General features: G+C 36.4%; 2 protein-coding genes across 2 annotated transcripts; both read left to right on the forward strand.

Annotated features, from left to right (window-relative positions):
- Positions 1-1,336: 1,336 nt before the first annotated feature.
- Positions 1,337-2,340, forward strand: LOC114639765 (olfactory receptor 11G2). Its single transcript, XM_028788536.1, has one exon. It carries the CDS (start codon positions 1,364-1,366, stop codon positions 2,333-2,335), a length of 972 nt encoding a protein of 323 aa, XP_028644369.1. The 5' UTR covers positions 1,337-1,363; the 3' UTR covers positions 2,336-2,340.
- A 14,916-nt stretch (positions 2,341-17,256) lies between these two features.
- LOC114639758 (olfactory receptor 11H6) lies at positions 17,257-18,411 on the forward strand. The gene has a single exon (XM_028788529.1). It carries the CDS (start codon positions 17,445-17,447, stop codon positions 18,315-18,317), a length of 873 nt encoding a protein of 290 aa, XP_028644362.1. The 5' UTR covers positions 17,257-17,444; the 3' UTR covers positions 18,318-18,411.
- Positions 18,412-19,146: the final 735 nt, after the last annotated feature.

Raw genomic sequence — 19,146 nt, forward strand, 5'->3', positions numbered from 1 at the left:
TGTGTGTGTGTGTGTGTGTGTGTGTGTGTGTGTGTGTGTGTGTGTGTAAATACAAACAAATCCTCTTGGCTTTGAAAGCTCATTTTTATGATTTACCTCAAGGTTGGTCCAGAATATCTGTAGTCTCACAGCAGAACAGAATAGTTTCAACTGTTGAATTCTGGAAGCCTACTGCTTTTCTAACAAGAGAAACATCTTTTATTCTAAGCAAGTATTCTTGTTTTCACTCTCTTTTCTCCTATAACTGTTAAGAACAGGAGCCAATGAACCAAATCTAGCCTCTTCCTGCTTTTACTATGGGAACTAAGCTGAGCACTGTTTTATATATTAAATTTATAATAGATAAAATACATACTTTGTAACACAAGAAAACTGTATAAAATTCAATTCTCACCGGATTTAAATGTTTTATTGGAATGTGTCTACATCCATTCATGTAAAGCTTGTCAGTAGCCTATTTTGTTTGGCCTTATTGTACCAGATCTGTGTAGCTATGACAGAAATTATATTACCTACATGTATAAACTATTTAACAAAGCATTTTCCCAGGAAACATTACAGGGGTAAGAAGATAGGATCTTTTTCTACTCAAATGTGCCTAACGTGAAAGCTCAGCAGACAGTATCCAGTGTCACTCTCTGTTGGCCAGTGTTATGCTAAATAATCCTTGTTTTATATGCTTATATGGGCTGTGTGTGTGTGTGTGTGTGTGTGTGTGTATACAAAAAAAGGAAGAGTGGAGAGAGGATTAGAGAAAGGAAAAGATTACTAGGGATTTTAAGAGGAATCAAATTAAAATCCACAGCTTAGAAATTTATCCCTAATATGTTGGGAAGTTAAATGAAGTATAAATGCAATGGCATTTCTTAACTTAATCTGATTTCAGTTTTTAAAGTCAGTAATAATCATGAGTGTCAAGATACTGTACACCAAGAGATACGCAGATTTCATTTCTTTTTTTTAAATGGGAGCAAATCCTGTTATGTGTGAAGATATATGCATGTAATTCATTATACACCCATATATAAGGTCTTGAAGAAAAATGCAAACATGTTTAAAAACTATATTAAAATCTAACTTCATAGAATAGAAGGATATGGAGAAGGAGGAAAATGAGGAAGATGAGAAAGAGGACAAGGAACAGGAAGAGCATTCATCAATTATGACCAAGAACTTTCTTGTGCCACCAGTGGAAGTGTAGGAAAATAAAAAATGGAAGCAAACAATCAATTCAGGTCAATATATTTAGTAAGTGGCAAATAATATATATGTGTTATCTCTATTGTGAATTAAATAAAAATTTGAGTCTTCAACTGGCTTTATCTATTTGATAATTTCTGGTGCTTTCACAGGGCACAGACAAATGAAAACCTTCGGCAGCCCCATCAACTCCAGCACCATCACTGGCTTCATCCTCCTGGGCTTCCCCTGCCCCAGGGAGGGGCAAATCGTCCTCTTTGTCCTTTTCTTCATTGTCTACCTCCTTACCCTCATGGGCAATGCTTCCATCATCTGTGCTGTGTGCTGTGATCAGAAACTCCACACCCCCATGTACCTCCTGCTGGCCAACTTCTCCTTCCTGGAGATCTGGTATGTCACCTCCACAGTCCCCAACATGTTGGCCAACTTCCTCTCTGTCACCAAGGTCATCTCTTTCTCTGGATGCTTCCTGCAGTTCTATTTCTTCTTCTCCTTGGGGTCTACAGAATGCTTTTTCCTGGCAGTCATGGCATTTGATCGCTACCTTGCCATCTGCAGGCCTCTACATTATCCTGCTCTCATGACTGGGCGCCTCTGCAACATCCTTGTGATCAGTTGCTGGGTGCTTGGTTTCCTCTGGTTCCCTGTTCCTATCATCATCATCTCTCAGGTGTCTTTCTGTGGGTCCAGAATTATAGACCATTTCCTGTGTGATCCAGGTCCTCTACTAGCACTGACTTGCAAAAAATCTCCCCTAATAGAACTGGTCTTCTCTATCTTAAGTCCTCTGCCTCTCATTATTCCTTTTGTCTTCATCATGGGATCTTATACTCTGGTCCTAGCAGCTGTCTTGAAAGTTCCTTCAGCCTCTGGAAAAAGAAAGGCATTCTCAACCTGTGGGTCTCATCTGGCAGTGGTTGCTTTATTTTATGGCTCAGTGCTGGTCATGTATGGGAGTCCAACATCTGAGCATGAAGCTGGGATGCAGAAGATTGTGACTCTGTTTTACTCTGTCTTGACCCCACTCCTTAATCCTGTGATATATAGTCTTAGGAACAAACATATGAAAATAGCCCTGAAGCAAATTCTAAAAAAGATTAAAAATTGGACAACAAAAAGGACCTTATGCAACTAAATTTATATTGAATTTATTTTTGAGATTTTAGCTGGTTTTATTTAAATAACTGACCAAAATCAAAAGCATCTAGAATTACTGCACTGCTTTTTTTCTTGGTCTTTGAATATCTGACCTGCTGCTTCTCATAAATAAAGGTTTTGATCCTATTTAATATTTCTGAGCAGCATTACTCTTAAATTTTCATCTGTTTAGACTCCCAGCTTCTTCCAACATTCTTGAAATCTTGTTTTGTGTATAAACACCACAGAAGTCTGTGTGTACCTCAGAGGGTACTTCAGGACTATCTATAGGAACAGAACTGAGTATCTGGATAGACATAGATATACATATTAGGTGATAGATAGATAGATAGATAGATAGATAGATAGATAGATAGATAGATAGAGGAATAGATAAACTGGGTCTACATAGTCAATTGATGGCCCACACTGGAAGGGTCAGTAATCCAGTAGCTACTCAGTCCAGGAGGCTAGAGTTCTGCTGGTCTTCAGTCCACATTGAATCCCAAAGAACTTGATTCTAATATTAGTGAATGAATGTCACAGGTATAAAACAGATGAACGTTCCAGAAAGGCCAACAGAGAGAGAGAGAGAGAGAGAGAGAGAGAGAGAGAGAGAGAGAGAGAGAGAGAGGGGGGGGAGAGAGAGGGAGAGAGAGAGTGAGAGAGAGAGAGAGAAGAAGGAGAAGGAGAAGGAGAAGAAAAGAAGAAGAAGAAGAAGAAGAAGAAGAAGAAGAAGAAGAAGAAGAAGAAGAAGAAGAAGAAAACATTCCTTCTTCCACCAGAAAATACCACCCAGCTTTAGAAAAGATCCTCCCACTTCAAATAATCTGGTCTATAAAATCCCTCAATGGAGTGCCCAGCATCTTACATTTTAATTAATGTTAGATCGAGTCAAGGTGACAACCAAGATGAGGCAACACAGGGGAACATTACATTTGTTCATGTTCACTTCTCTATGGTCCTTCTCTATCTACAATTTGTTTCACAAATACTGATTTGCTTTAACTTCTACCAACTCAAAATACTCTAGATTCCTGGTTCATAAAAACTGTTGGTTTCTGCTCAGATTATATTCCTTCCTGTTTCTCCCTTTCTTTCCCATATCTCCATTAATAAGATTCCTTCTACCAAGAGATTGTCAAGTGTCCACTGAAAATTTAGTTCACAAGGGTAATCACATGTGGTTCTTTCTTTTATCTTAGAACTGTAAATCCTAAAGTCTTGACTGTGTCACTCTCTTTCTAATACCTTCATTTTTTATGATTTTATAGTTACTTTTTGCTACTCACCATTGACCATAACCAGAATGTTTTTTCTCTTATGTACAAATCTTATTCAAATTTCTCTTCATTTCAGATGACATTGTAACACTAGTGTGCTGATACTTATAAATCATAGTAACAATATTCATAATGTAGTTTCTAATCATGAATCCGGGATATAGATCTAATTTTTATTTTAGTATAGCCAGCTTCAAATCTCATAGGCTCTTCCTCTTCAGTTAAAAGAGAAAGATTACTTAGTTTAATGAAAGAGGTGAAAACACAACCACAAAGAACAAGTTAATATTTTATCATGATATTGATTATTATATAAATTTTTGTAGCACAAACAAAAATATACCACAAAAATGTGGTCTAAATACAACTAAACACAGAATGGGAGCCCTTTTTTCATAAAAATGTAATGGTTCCCATTTCGTATTAGATAGTGTAGACAAATCAGACTAGTTATTAATGTCACAGATAATTCTTACTGAGTATACAAACCACACTTAAGGACAGGCCCCATGCCCAGCAGTAGATGGTCCACACACACGAGCTCTATGGCTTTTTTGTGGGGCTTTATTTTTGTCTCATGACTATTTGCCTGGACTTTCTCTTTGTTTAACTCAGAATTTGTATAATATGGTTTCCAATTTTATGTTTTTATGAGATATCTGTGTGAAAATATGTGTGTGTGTGTCTGCATCTAGATGTGTTTCTTACACTTTTTTCTTTGACTTTTATTTCCGTTTGTTTGTTTGTTTGTTTGTTTGTTTGATGCTTTTCCCTATTCTCTTTGGTTTTATTTTGGTTTATTAAATATCTGTTTTCTGAGAGAGGGGGTATTGATGTGGGTGAGTTTGGAGGTGACTGGATCTAAGAAGAGTTGGGGGAGAAGAAATTGTAAGAATATATTGTGTTTAAAAATCTATTTTTAATTTTAAAAATTCTGATGTTATATATCACAGATCTAAAAAAGTCCAGTAATTCATATGGAGCCACAAAAGATTATAAAAATATTCAAAACAATACTAACAACATAACCAGAATGATCATAGTACATGAACTCAAATTATGCTACAGAGATAATGGTGAGAAAAAAACATCCTCATACTGGCATAAAAACAGGCAGGTAGACCAATGTAATAAAATAGATGTTCTGGAAATAAACCAACAAAACTACAGCAATCTAATTCTTTAGAAAACAGGGAAAAAACAAGTAGTGAAAAAATAGCCTGTTCAACAAATGGTGCTGGCAAATAGGATACCCAATCTGCAGAAGGATGAAAATAAGAGTCATACAGTTAACCATGCGTGTGTGTGTGTGTGTGTGTGTGTGTGTGTGTGTGTGTGTGTGTCTGCGTGTCTGCATGTGCTTCTTGCACTTTTTCTTTAACTTTTATTTCCCTGTTTGTTTATCTGCTTATTAGATATCTGTTTTCTAATGAGAGAGGGGGTATTGAGTAGGTTTGAATATTCAAACTGCATCAAAGACTTTAAGACTGAAAACACTCAAACTTCTAGATAAAAACATAGAAAATAATCTTCAAGACACTGGGGTAGGTAAGGACTTTCTGAACAGAAGAATATCAGTAGTACAGAAACTATCACCAGGTGTCAACAGAAAAGAATGCATGAAATTTAATAGTTGGTGTGCAACAAGGGAATCTATCAGCAAAGCACACAGAATTAGTGAACATCTTTATCAACTATACTTTAGACAAGAGAAAACTACCAAAATTTACAAAGTACTACATAAATTCAATACCGAGAAAATAAAACTGACAATCAACCATTGAAACAAAGAATGGAATAGACAGATTTCAAAAATAAAAACATACAAATGGCCAATTACATTTTTAAAAGTATTCAAAATCCCAGTCATCAGGAAAATGCAAAGTAAAACTATTTTTGAGATACTTTCCCACTCCAATCATAATAGCTATTATTAAATCTGACAAATCTTAGAGAATACATGGGGAAAGAGGAATACATTTACTAGTGGGAGTTCTAATTAACACAGCAATTATGGGAAAAGTAGATAGTTTCTTCAAAAACTTAAAAATACAATTAATGTATAACACAGCTAGTCGACTCTTGGGCATATCCCAACACTCATATGGTAGCCTTAACATCTGTCCTCCAAAGGCAAGAGGCATGTACATGGTGCACAGACACATACACAGGCAAACCACCCATACACACAAAATAATAAAATAAAATAATTTTTATCAAAAGATCAACAAACCATTAGTCCAACTAACAAAAAGAAATAGGAAATTCAAATTAACAGAATCACAAATGAGCAAAGAAACAGTACAATGAACACAAAAAAATAATATTATAAGGGAATGCTTAGAACATTTGTACTCCATTAAGTTGGAAAATCTAAAAGAACTGGATGAATTTCTAGATTCTTCCGAACCACTAAAATAAAACTAAGAATAAATCAACAACCTAAACAGATCCATAACAAATTTGGAGATAGAGTAATAAAAAGCCTTTCAGACAAAAGCCAAGGTCCAGATGGATTCACAGCATAATTCTACCAGACATCCAAAGAAAAGTCTACAACCAATACTTGCTAAATTAGTCATAAAACTATAAGTAAGAGGACCACTTCCAAGCTTACTCTATGCAACCAGTATTAAACAGAACCAAAAACAAAACAAACATTACAATTCAATATCTCATGATCATACATGCAAAAGTCCTCAATAAAATGTCTATAAACAACCCAGACAAAGGTACATGAAAATGTGGGGATGCTTCAACACATATAAGTAAATAAACACAATAATCATATAAATGGAATTAAAGCAACTCAATGCACACAGAAAAAGTCCTTTAATAAATCCAACATGGTTTTCTGACAAAGGTCCTAGAGAAAGCAGGACTGGAAGGATAATACCTCAACATAATAATAACTTTATATGATAAAAACACAGACAACATTATCCCAACTGGAGAAAAACTTAAAGTAAATCCACTGAAATCAAGAAGAAAACAGGGCTGCCCATTATCCCCTTCCTTATAGTGCTAAAAGCACTAGCTGGCACAGTAAGGTAATAAATAAAAAATAATAAATAAGGCCGGGCGGTGGTGGTACACGCCTTTAATCCTAGCACTTGGGAGGCAGAGGCAGGCGGATTTCTAAGTTCGAGAGTTCGAGGCTAGCCTGGTCTACAGAGTGAGTTCCAGGACAGCCAAGACTACACAGAGAAACCCTGTCTCGAAAAACCAAAAAATAAATTAAATAAATAAATAAATAAATAAATAAATAAATGTGAAAGAAAAGAAAGTCAAGTAATCTCTTTGCAAATGGTGTATTATACATAAAAGATACCAAAAATTAGATAGACACTTCAAGGAACAAGGAATGATTTATTTGAGGTGTTAGGGTATAAATCACTTACATAAGTCAGTAAGCTTTTTGTTCATTAACAACAAACAATGAGAAGAATATAATGAACACATTTTTGTTTACAGTAGCATGAAAGAAAAAAAACTAAGAAAATCCTAACCAAAGAGGCAAAAGACCTCTATAATGAAAACAACAAATCTCTGGGAAGAGTGATATTGAAGAAGACATTAGAAAATTGAAAGATTTCTCATGTTTATTTACTGGTAGAATTACTACTGTGAGAATAATTTTTCAGAGGAGGGAAAATAGAACACAGTGGTATATAGGGTTAAAGGGAAATCATGTAATAAAAAGTGTTAACTTGGAAGAGACAGTTTTCTTAAGTAAGTTGACCCTACTCCTATGGAAGACAACATATCCAGGAATATTTTGGTATCACAAATTGGTCTTGGCGGGTTCAAAAGAAAGGATACAAAACTGAGTGAGTAGAAAAGAGGGTTAATCTGGGAAGAGCTGGAAGAGAGAGGTGATTATGAACAAAACATATTGCAGAAACCTCTCAAAGAACTAATAAATAAATATGTATAATAAAACACTAATAGAAGAAAATGAGACAATAAAAACACTTGAATAATCTTAATGATAACAAGCAATAAAGGAATGAACAACAACAAATGGAAAAATGCTTTTTCTATAAATATAACAGAAATGCATACCAATGTTAGAGACATAGAAAGTATAAACACTTACATTGTAAATATTCTATGTATTTTACAGTAAATGGCTTTTTCTGAGGACAAATAGTTCTACAGAAATATAGACAACTTAATGTTGCCTTTATAAATGCTTCTTCCTGCTCTGGGACCCAGTTTACCTAAACTACATGAAAAACAAAAGTGAAAGGCTACATGCCTAGGCCTATTGAGGAAGCCATAAGCTATTCTGAAGGTATACAGAAGACATTGCAGTAATTATTACAAAATGTAAATTGTATCCCATGAGACTCTCAATTGTACTCACTTCTCTTCCAATCACATTTACCCTATTTCTTAACTCTCCTTCTGAGGCTTATACATCACTGCTTTCAGATACTCTCAGAAAACTAATAATATATGAAAGACACCTTTTGAACTTCCACAATAGAGCAAGATTGGGTTCCTTAGGTCATTAAGGTCTTTTTATCATTTTTTTATTTTTATTGGATTAAAATATTATGTAGAAAATGCATTTGGTACAATCAATATGCTAAACACCACAACTTACCTACACCGAACATTGTAGTATATTTATTGTTAATGTTCACATTGTATTGTTGACAGAGAACTGTGCATCTCAAGAAAATGTCTTGTCACTTTCCCTCCTTCTCCCTATCCTATTTTTCCTAGTCCCTTTCTCTAGCCTCGAGGAAAGGCCAAATTATTAAGACACCATTTCTATTGACTGTTTATCGTTTTTACACCATCATAAAATAGAAACTCATAAAGAACTGAGTGAGCTGGGGACTGTCTGTACAGCCCCTTATGAAAATACCAGTTTATCAGTTAAAGTCCACACACAAAAATGTTTGAAGTCTATGCTTCTCCCATTAGAAAAGAACAGGCTTCTAAAAGATCACAACCAAACATGACAAAATAAAATGTAAAAAGATGAAGCAAAAACTAACATACCACTGTAGGACACAGCAACCCAGCAGGAGAAAAATAGTCCCAAGAACAGGCACAAGAGTCAGAGATCTGCTTGTTCTCACAGTCAGGAATCTCATAAAATGCTTAGCTAAAAGCTATAGTGTATACACAGAGGAGTTGGTGCAAACCCATGTTGGCCTGTGCTTGCTGTTTCTGTTTCCTATACAACTCACTGAACATGGAGAGGTTGAGCTGGTGCCTATATAGAACCTTTATCCCTACATTCTAATGTCTTTGGTAAAGGAAGATGCTCTATGAGCTACCAAAAAAGCAGTGTAAACACTAACCCAGGTACAAATCCTTAATCTATCATCTATCTTGCGTAGAAAACATTCTAGGGCAATGGTAACACAAAACTTTTGGGAGTAACCAACCAATATCTGTTTTGCTTTAAGGCTCATGTTACAAGATGAAATCAATACCTGTTATTGCTTAGGTGTCCAAGAATCAGAGTTCAGGTAGCTCAGAGATCCAGGGTAAAACAAAATACTACTTATCAAAAAAAGTAACAATAAAATTATTCCTAGTAACATTCTGCTATATTCATAGATCAGTTCCTTAATTAACCATCATAAGAGAAGCTTCCCCCTGCAGCACATAGGGACAAATACAGAGACCCAAAGCCAGACAATATGCAGAGAGTGAGATACAAGAAGATTGAAATAACTCCATGCATCCTATCAGATCACCACAAACTAAGGCTGTTCTTAAATAACAACAAAAACAAAAGAAAGCCCACATGCACATGGAAGCTGAATAATGCTCTCTACTCAATGATAACTTGGTCAAGGAAGAAATAAAGAAAGAAATTAAAGACTTTTAATAATTTAATGAAAATGAAGGCACAACATACCCAAACCGATGGGACACAATGAAAGCAGTGCTAAGAGGAAACCTAAGCTCTGATTGTCTCCAAAAAGAAACTGAGGAGAGTATACACTAGCAACTTGACAGCATATCTGAAAGCTCTAGAACAAAAAAAAGCAAGTATACCCAAGAGGAGTAGATGGCAGGAAATAATCAAACTCAGGCTGAAATCAACCAAGTAGAAACAAAAAGAACAACCAAGAATCAACAAAACCAGGAGCTGGCTCTTTGAGAAAATCAACAAGATAAACCCTTAGCCAGACTAACCGGAGGGCACAGAAACAGTATCCAAATTAACAAAATCAGAAATGAAAAGGGAGATATAACAACAGAAACTGAGGAAATTCAAAAAATTATCAGATCCTACTACAAAAGCCTATATTCAACAAAACTGGAAAATCTGGATGAAATGAACAATTTTCTAGACAGATACCAAATACCAAAGTTAAATCAGGATCAGATAAACCATCTAAACATTTCCATAACCCCTAAAGAAATAGAAGCAGTCATTAAAAGTAAAAAGTAAAAAAAACAAAACAAAACCCAAGCCCAGGACCAGATGGGGTTAATGCAGAATTCTATCAGACCTTCAAAGAAGACCTAATACCAATACTCTTCAAACTATTCCACAAAATAGAAACAGAAGGAACACTACTCAATTCATTCCATGAAGTCACAGTTACGCTGTGTATTCTTCCTTGGAGATGGAATGGTTTCTGTCTAATCAGAAACTTGTCACAATTTCCTTTCATAGAGGACTTCATAAGAGATGTTTTCTCTAATTCTATCATGTTTAATATTCCAAATAGATTTTAGAAACTGGTTGAGTGCATATTACTTTTAGGTTCAGAAGATATCATGTATATTTAAGAGGCATTTAACTATTATAAATTGTTTTGATGACTTAAAAATGTCAATACTGAGTTGTATATTTTAAAATAAATTTTATTCGTTTAATAAAGAAGAAAAGTTAATAAGTAAAAATAAATAAAAAGTCATAAAAAAGTAATAACATGGAAAGTTTCTGGATGTGTCATGGAATGCAAACTCATGTGGTGTTTTGCTAAGGTAACACCTATAGGAAAATACATGATGTTTGGGACGAGTTTGAAGAAAGTTTGGAGATGTTTGGAGAAATAAGACTCAATAGATAGTGGAGGTGCACTTTCATAGCTAGCCTTGTAACACTGGTCTTACATCTTTGCTGATCTTCACTTCATTGAGAGATGCAAGGCAGAAAACTTCTCTTGACATCTAGGCTGGTTGTGGTTGCTCCACTGACTAGTGTCAATTCTGCAGATGCTTGGCTGTTTCTGTTGCATCGTGTCATCATCGCTGCTGATTTGTGTTTGGTATCCTGATATTATTTAACTGGACTGCTGATATCCTAACAATGCAGATTGGAATTGTCCCCAAAGAAGTACTTCTAAACAGGTCCACATCCCCTTGCCCTATTTACCACCTTTTCTCCCCTACCTTTGGATGGTGGGCTAAAATGGTGATTGAAGCATTTGGAAACCCTTATTAAAAGTAGGTTTTAAAAAATCTAAGCCTACAAAGTAGCAATAAAGTGACTCCTAAGGACGATCGGCTATACTCGTAGATCGGTGCCTTGCTCAGCCATCATCAGAGAAGCCTCCTCCTGCAGCAGATGGGAGCACATACAGAGGTCCACCACCAGACAATGTGCAGAGAGTGGAAGAATTTCAAACACTCAACACTAAATAAAATGTCTCCATCAAACCTTTCCCCTCAGGATTCAGGGAGCTATGTGAAAGAAGAGTCAAAAAGAGTATAAAGGTCAAAGGACACAAGACACCAAGGAGACAAGGCCTTTCAGACGCAACAGGATTTATGCACATATGCACTAACAGAAGCTTTGGTAACATGCATAGAGCCTGCATGGGTCTGTACCAAATGGGGTCCTAGAGCTAACAGAAGTGCACACACACAACCATCCCTAACCCGAAAGCTATCTGCAAATGATAACCACTTGCAAATTAAACATTAGTTTTCTCCAAGGGAGAAACAGTCCCATAACTGGGGAAACAAGCCAATCCTATAAACTTAATTTATTCTTCTTATATACATATAATCCATTCTGTAACACTCAGCCACTGACTTTCTTATCCCCTTTCTACCTCCATGAATCCTCATCCTTTTCAGCCCCTGTTTATGTTCATGTCTTTCTGCTTTTGTATTTGTTTCCTGACTCATTGGGTTTAACTAGGGCTCCCCACATGGCTCAAATATAAAGATGTCCATAGGAGCATGAGCAACATGTTAGTGGTGGTTCCACTATTGAAGGCAATGGCTTCTCCTCCAGCAGAACTGAACTCCCAAGAGCCCCTCTGGGAGAGTTCAGGGTTACATGTATATTCAAAGAAATCAGGAAGGACATAGATAAACTTCTAATTGAATTTCAAGAAAATTCAAACAGCTAAATTAAATAAGAATATTAATATGCATTAGTTAGTCTTATGTCAACGACACAATCTAGAGTCACCTGAAAGGAGGGGCCTCAGTTGAGAAACTGTCTCCATAGGTTCTAGTTGTAGGGCATTTTCTTAATGATTGAAGGTGCCATCTCTGGGCTAGCGGTTCTGGCTTGTATAAGAAAGGGGGCCAAGCAAGTCATGGGAGACAAGCCAGTAAGCAGTGAATGTTTTCACAAAAAACTCCAGTTCAGTTCTATCTAACCCATTTTCCCAGTGACAGGTCCTATTTTGGGTGAAGACATTTTCCCTTTCTGTACTGACTAGTTTAAGGTTTTATATAACAAGCTAGAGTCATCAGAAGAAAATAAGAAGCCTCAATTGAGAAAATGCCTCCATGAGGCCCAGCTTAAGGCATTTTCTTAATTACTGATCAATATCAGAAGGCCTGGCCCATTATGGGTGGTGTCATCCCTGGGCTGGTGGTCCTGGATTCTATAGAAAGTGGTCTGAGCAAGAAAGAAGCATGCCAGCAAGCAGCATCCCTCCATGGCTTCTGTGTCATCTCCTGTCTCCAGGTTCCTGCCCTGTTTGAGTTCCTGTCCTGACTTCCTTCATGATAAACAGAAATATCAAAATATAAGCCAAATAAGCCCTTTCCTCCCCTACTTGCTTTTTGGTCATGGTGTTTTGTCTCAGCAATAACCCTAATAAAGATACCTTTTGAGACGAGTGACCAGTACAACATCACCTGAATTAGCTTCCCAACAGTATTATTTACTTTAACATATATATCAGTGACTTTGGATTTTTTTTTTATGTTGGTACAACAAACTGAAAAAAAGTAAAACTTCAAATCATACCGGTCTAAGTTTACCAGTCCTTAGGATCTTTGTGTTTGAAGCCCAAAACAGAGTGTAATCTCCATGAAATTTGTGCCTTGTTTGTCCTCATCACCCATGTGTAGTCAGTGTTTACCTGGTAGTAGGACATATAGTGGGTACTAATAAATGTTTGTCAAACAATGGTTTTTAAAAAGCAATTAAACAAGTCTATTCTGAAGAGCTAAATTGAGTAATCACAAAGACACATGGCCTTGTGTTCACACACTTAAATACACATATGGGATTTCTTCTCTTCCCTCGTTAGCCTCCCCACTGTGCCCAGGTTCATCATTTCCTCATGATACCACTTGGGAAAATATGAAGCGATATAGGGAGAATTAAATGCACTCACAGAAACAGAGGCACTGAGAAGGAAGTAGGTACCTCCCAGCAAGCACACTGGAGAACTATGGGCCTCATCTAGAAGAGATTTGCAAAAGCGTAATAATCACTGACTTGAAAAACATATTTTATTTGGTTCAGAGTTCCAAAGGGCATAAGTCTCTGAAGCCATGTGTTTCCGTTATCATCCAAAACTCAGCTTTTAGTCTGTGTAAATAAAAGAGATTCTTACGGCAGCAGATTCTCTAAGATCTTCCTTGTGGAGCCAGTAGTGCCAGCAGGTATGTTGGGAAGCCTGCATGCACAGCACGCTCAGTAGCTTCAGGGCTGTCAGCTGCTCAAAGCGTGGCGTTGTGGGGATCCCGTCATTTTTTCATTTCTCCCAACACACTCTTAAAATGTGGGCACAGCAATATATTTACACTGGTGTTTCCCCAGGCATTAGAGTCCCTGACATAAAACTTACAGGGAAAAAAAAATGATCTTCGGATATATTGATACTGGGAAAAAGGTCATTAAATCCCTGTCAAAACATAGCCTCAGACTTGTAGTGTTTTGTAAAATAGTGATACCTTGGTTAACAGATAACTTTCCAGGAGAAGCAACTGAGGTGGGCTTCTCTTTGTCGGCATTGCTAAGGAGTGACAAATGAGTGCACGCACGCTGAGAAAGAAGTAATTCAGTAGATTCTCCTTTCCTTTAGACTTGATCACAGAGTATCCTCAAAATATAAATTTTTAAAAGAAGAGCCTCTGCTCTTAAATTTTTTAAATCACTTCCCTGGACAAGTTGCTTAAATTTTCACAAGCGACTAGGGTTATAGAGGAGAGTCTGGCTCCCTAATTGATTTTACAGAACAGATTTCCTAGGTTCTTTGATTTCCTTCTCAATCCAGCCGCCCATTTGTTCATCCCTAAAGATGAGCAGAAAGATCAAAGAGGTAAGTGTAACTTGCTGGTCAGTGTGTTTTTTGAGATGGTTTCAACAGAAAAATAATGCAGTAATATTGTAATTTATTTATGGTTGATCTTCTTTTAATTCCATAGATAATTATAACTCCCCTGAAGCACAAATAATGTCAACAAAACCTGGTACATTATAAAGTAATTAAAGCATTAAAAGGTAAGAATTAAGAAATATGAAGTCTATTTCAAAGCCACACACTGAATTGTAATTCTATTTCTCTTTTTGGTGCCAAGAATAGGGTAAATCAATTAATGTCTCATGCTACTGTCTACTGTATAGAGAAGTCCAAAGGATCAATTTTATGCCAAATTAAATTCATCATGTGGCTTATACTATGCAGATTTATTTGATCTAATCTTCACTGGAATAAATGTCATTTCTGCTCCAAGCACACAAACAGCTGAAGAATTAGAACTGAAAAAACTGTGTACACATGAGTAAACAGATACAATCATACTCTTCCTTGATTTCATAAAGCAAAGCATCTGAAGAGAAAAAAACCTTATTTTTCATATTAATGCTTATTCCAAGAATTTAACACACTGACAGGATGAACATTGTTAAATGACTGAATAAACAAAAAGTTGCTGGTGTGCTGCAATTTAAATTCAGTATGCTAGCTTTTATTTCTACTGCAAACCTAGTAACTGTATTTCCAGACAAGAATGACACAGTATGTGGCCTCACAAGAATAAGTATGAAAGTGTGTCTGGAATTACAATTCTCTTAGAAATTTTAATGTATGTTCATCATGATTATACTATATTGAACTAAATCACTTGAATTAATTAATGTACATTTCATAAAAATCATGTAAGTTAAGGCTGCAGATGTAGCTCACTTAGTGGTTAACCTAGGGGCACAAAGCCCTGTCCCTGCATATAGCTGACCACAATTACACATTCCTGTAATCTTTCTAATCTATTAAGAAAGTGGAGGCAGGAGGATCAGGGGTTCAGGGTAACCCTTATATACATAGTGAGTTAGAGGTCGACTTGAGACGTATCTCCAAAAATAACTATGAAAATAAAAGAATTTTTATTATAAAAATGCCACTACTAATATCCAAATTTAACTTGACAATATAATATCTATCGCTGAGTTTGCTGCAGGTTTGATGAGCACTACGACACTGACCTCTCTAAAGTACATAGATGAACATAAGGATGGAATTTGGTGAGTATCTTACTTAGTATCTATGATTTGTATACAGTCAATTATTTTATTTTGAAGTCAAAATATTGGTCACTTTAAAATATTGGGTATACAAGTCTGCACTAAATCCTCTGAATATAGATATAAGCCTTCAGTTTAGGATTTATGAGACTCCCCAGCGTGTGAACAAGTGGATCTCTGATTCTTGTGCCTACTCTTGGACTTTTTTCCTTCTGTAAATTTGCCTTGTCTGACTGCAAGGTGATGGGGTTTTTTGTATCTATATGTTTTATTTTGTTATGTTTGGTTATCATTGCTTAGAATCTTGTTCTTTTCTAATGAGAGACAGAAAGAGGGCAGCTCTGGTTAGGGGGAGGGGAGGGGAGGAATTGGGAGGAGTGGAGGGAAAGGGTAACTGTAATCAGATTATATTATATGAGAAAATAATCTGGTCTCATTAAAATGGAGAGAAAGAGAAAAATAAATATAATATTGATGGTGGGCAACCCAGGAAGCCCAGACCAATATCTTCCAGAAGATTGTCAGCAAAATATTCAACTTTTCAGTCAATATCAACTATTGATTCAGCCAATAGCAGAAAGAACTTTCCAGTCTCTACACATCCTAAGATAATCCTTATGTTTATTATTACAAATAAGTATATTTTAATTTTTTAAATAATAAAAATAAAGCAAGATTGTAAAGGAACAAACTGCACAGAGTAGGGTTTAATTCATGCCAAAAATAAAGACAATTGTTTTATTTGCTATAAACTCTGACTTGCCCAGCAGCAAGTTACCTTAAAAGTCAAGCCATACTAATGGAACACAATAGGTGACAGGAAAGTGAGAGGAAAGCTGGAGAAACTGACACACGGAAGAAATGTTGTATGGAGAAGAAACGACTGCCTGCAATTAATTTTAGATTTCACCATGATCATCACAGGAAACAGAACTGACTTATTTTGTGTATGTTCAACAAAGATAAAATTGACTTGGGGAGTGCCAAGATCATGCATAGAAGTAACAAAGTATGCCTCAATATAAAACAGAGCTTTAAGAAAGTTAGCACTCTGCCCAAACCACCCAGTGCTCCCAGGGACTAGACCACCAACCAAGGAGTGTACAGGGAAGGATCCATGGTTCCAGATACATATGTAGCAGAGGATGACCTTGTCTGACATAAGTGGGGTGGGGGGATGTCCTTGGTCCTGTGGAGGTTTGATGGCCCAGCATAGGAGGATGCTGGAGCAGTGGGGTAAGAGAGAGTGGGTGGATGGGGGAGCACCCTCATAGAGGCAAAGGGGAGGGGGGAGAGGGTAGTTGTGGGATGGGGAGGTTGTGGAGGGGTAAACAGGAAGTGGGATATCATTTGAGATATAAATGAATGGAATGATAAAAGAAAGGAAAGAAGGAAGGAAAGAAGGAAGAAAGGAAGGAAGGAAGGAAGGAAGGAAGGAAGGAAGGAAGGAAGGAAGGAAGAGACTCAAGGGAGAAACAACTAGATTGTTTAGCTAATCCAGATGCTACCAGGAAGGATTTGATCACAAAGAAACTATGTAAATTGTTTCCAAAATATTGTAAATATGCCTGAATATTTACTGTGCACCACTTGCCTAAAAATAGAAATGTAACAGGGCTCAAGTCTACCCCAGAGTTTCAATCTTATCTGTTTTTATCTGTTGTCTGTGTAAAAACTGACTATGAAGGCAATTTACCACTATTTTCATTCATATTTATACCTAATTGTGCTTCAAAATGAAAAATATGTGTCCAAAGTTCCTACAAAGGACAATGATTTTTACTATTACAAATGACCAAAGTCCAAATGAGCTTGTATATATAAAAATAACCCATTTGGGGGATACCTTTAAGTGAACTCTTTCAGTCTCTGAATGTTGTTTTTTCTCCTTTGTAAACAAGAAAATAAAGTGTTCCTCCTGTTGTACAAAGGGTCATCAGGGGGAACCAATGAATAAAACCTGGTACATTTTCTGGCAATGTGTCTGAAAAGGGTGAAAAATATCCATTATCACTCATTTCTCAGTTGTTCCTGTTTTTCTAACAGCTTTGGGACCCAAGAACAATACAATACATTTTGTGACTGAGTTTATCCTCCTGGGTTTCAGTAACCAGAGGGAGATGAAAAATGTCTTCTTCTCTTCAATTCTGATTCTTTACCTCCTGACCTTGCTGGGGAATGGAGCTATTGTTTGTGCTGTGAGATGGGATCAGAGGCTCCACACACCCATGTACATCTTCCTGGGAAACTTTGCCTTTTTAGAGATATGGTATGTCTCTTCCACCATCCCAAACATGCTAGCCAATATCCTCTCTGAGAGTAAGACCATCTCCTTCTCTGCCTGTTTCCTCCAATTCTATTTCTTTTTTTCACTTGGTACAACAGAGTGTTTCTTCTTGTCAGCTATGGCTTATGATCGATACCTGGCTATCTGTCGACCATTACACTACCCCTCTGTCATGACTAGGAAGTTCTGTGTCCTTCTGATTTGTATCTGTTGGGTGAGTGGATTCCTCTGCTATCCAGTCCCAATTGTCCTCATCTCCCAACTTCCTTTCTGTGGACCTAACATCATTGACCACTTTGTGTGTGACCCAGGACCATTGTTTGCACTATCCTGTGTACCTGCTCCTTCCACTGAGCTTCTCTGTTATACATTCAACTCAATGATTATCTTTGGGCCCTTCTTCTCCATCTTGGGATCCTACACTCTAGTGCTCAGAGCTGTGCTTCGAGTTCCTTCTGGTGCTGGTCGAACTAAAGCTTTCTCCACATGTGGATCCCACTTAGTGGTGGTGTCTCTGTTCTACGGAACTCTTATGGTGATGTATGTGAGCCCAACATCAGGGAACCCAACAGGAATGCAGAAGATTGTTACTCTGATTTACTCAGCCTTGACCCCCCTCTTAAATCCTCTCATCTATAGTCTCCGAAACAAAGACATGAAAAATGCCTTAAAGAAAGTGCTAAAGCTAACAACTATCCAAAACTGAGCCAATTTTGAAGAAATCATGGATTACTTTTTATATCAACATATTTGAAAATTATTTTTATGATACAGATTAATAGGATCTACTGTGATCTTGCCTGAGCCAACTCTGAATTCATCATGTCCATACTCCTTTTATCTTTGCTTTATCCCCATATACTTCCCAGTCTGTAATAATCCCTCTTCTTTCAGACTAACACTTTAACTTAGTACAGTTTCTACGTATATGAATAATATACATAGAAATAATAATATACATAGATATAATATATCTGTGTTTGGCTCATATATAATATCCCCCAGTTTTGTCCATTTGCTGCCAGTAATAAAATTTCATTCTTCTTCATAGAAAAATCCATGTTGTGCAATATTTTTTTGTTTATCCACTGACACTGACAGGCACATAAGCTGTTTGCGTACCTTAGATCATAAATAGCATAAATAGTACCATCAATATCACTTTTGTACACTAGCTTTAATTCCTTTGGAGATTATACATATACGTATACATATACATATATATACATATACATATATATATATATATATATATATATATATATATATATATATATATATGCTGGATCATATAGTAGTTCTAGTTTTAGTTTTTTGAAGAATTTCCATACTGTTTTCTGTGGTTATACTGATACATTGCAAATGGGTTGCTTATAGCTTAAGTATAATACCAATAAAGGATTGATTTATTTAAGTATATGCTAACCCACATTGAAACAGAGGAAGAGACTCATCATTCACAGTCCTTAAGAACTCAGACTAAAGTTCATCTCATTGGTGACAAATGCTCAATAACAAATCTTTGTGAATATTTG

The sequence above is a fragment of the Grammomys surdaster genome, unplaced genomic scaffold, assembly GCF_004785775.1.
Source record: "Grammomys surdaster isolate TR1022 unplaced genomic scaffold, NIH_TR_1.0 125750, whole genome shotgun sequence".
Classification (NCBI taxonomy): domain Eukaryota; kingdom Metazoa; phylum Chordata; class Mammalia; order Rodentia; family Muridae; genus Grammomys; species Grammomys surdaster.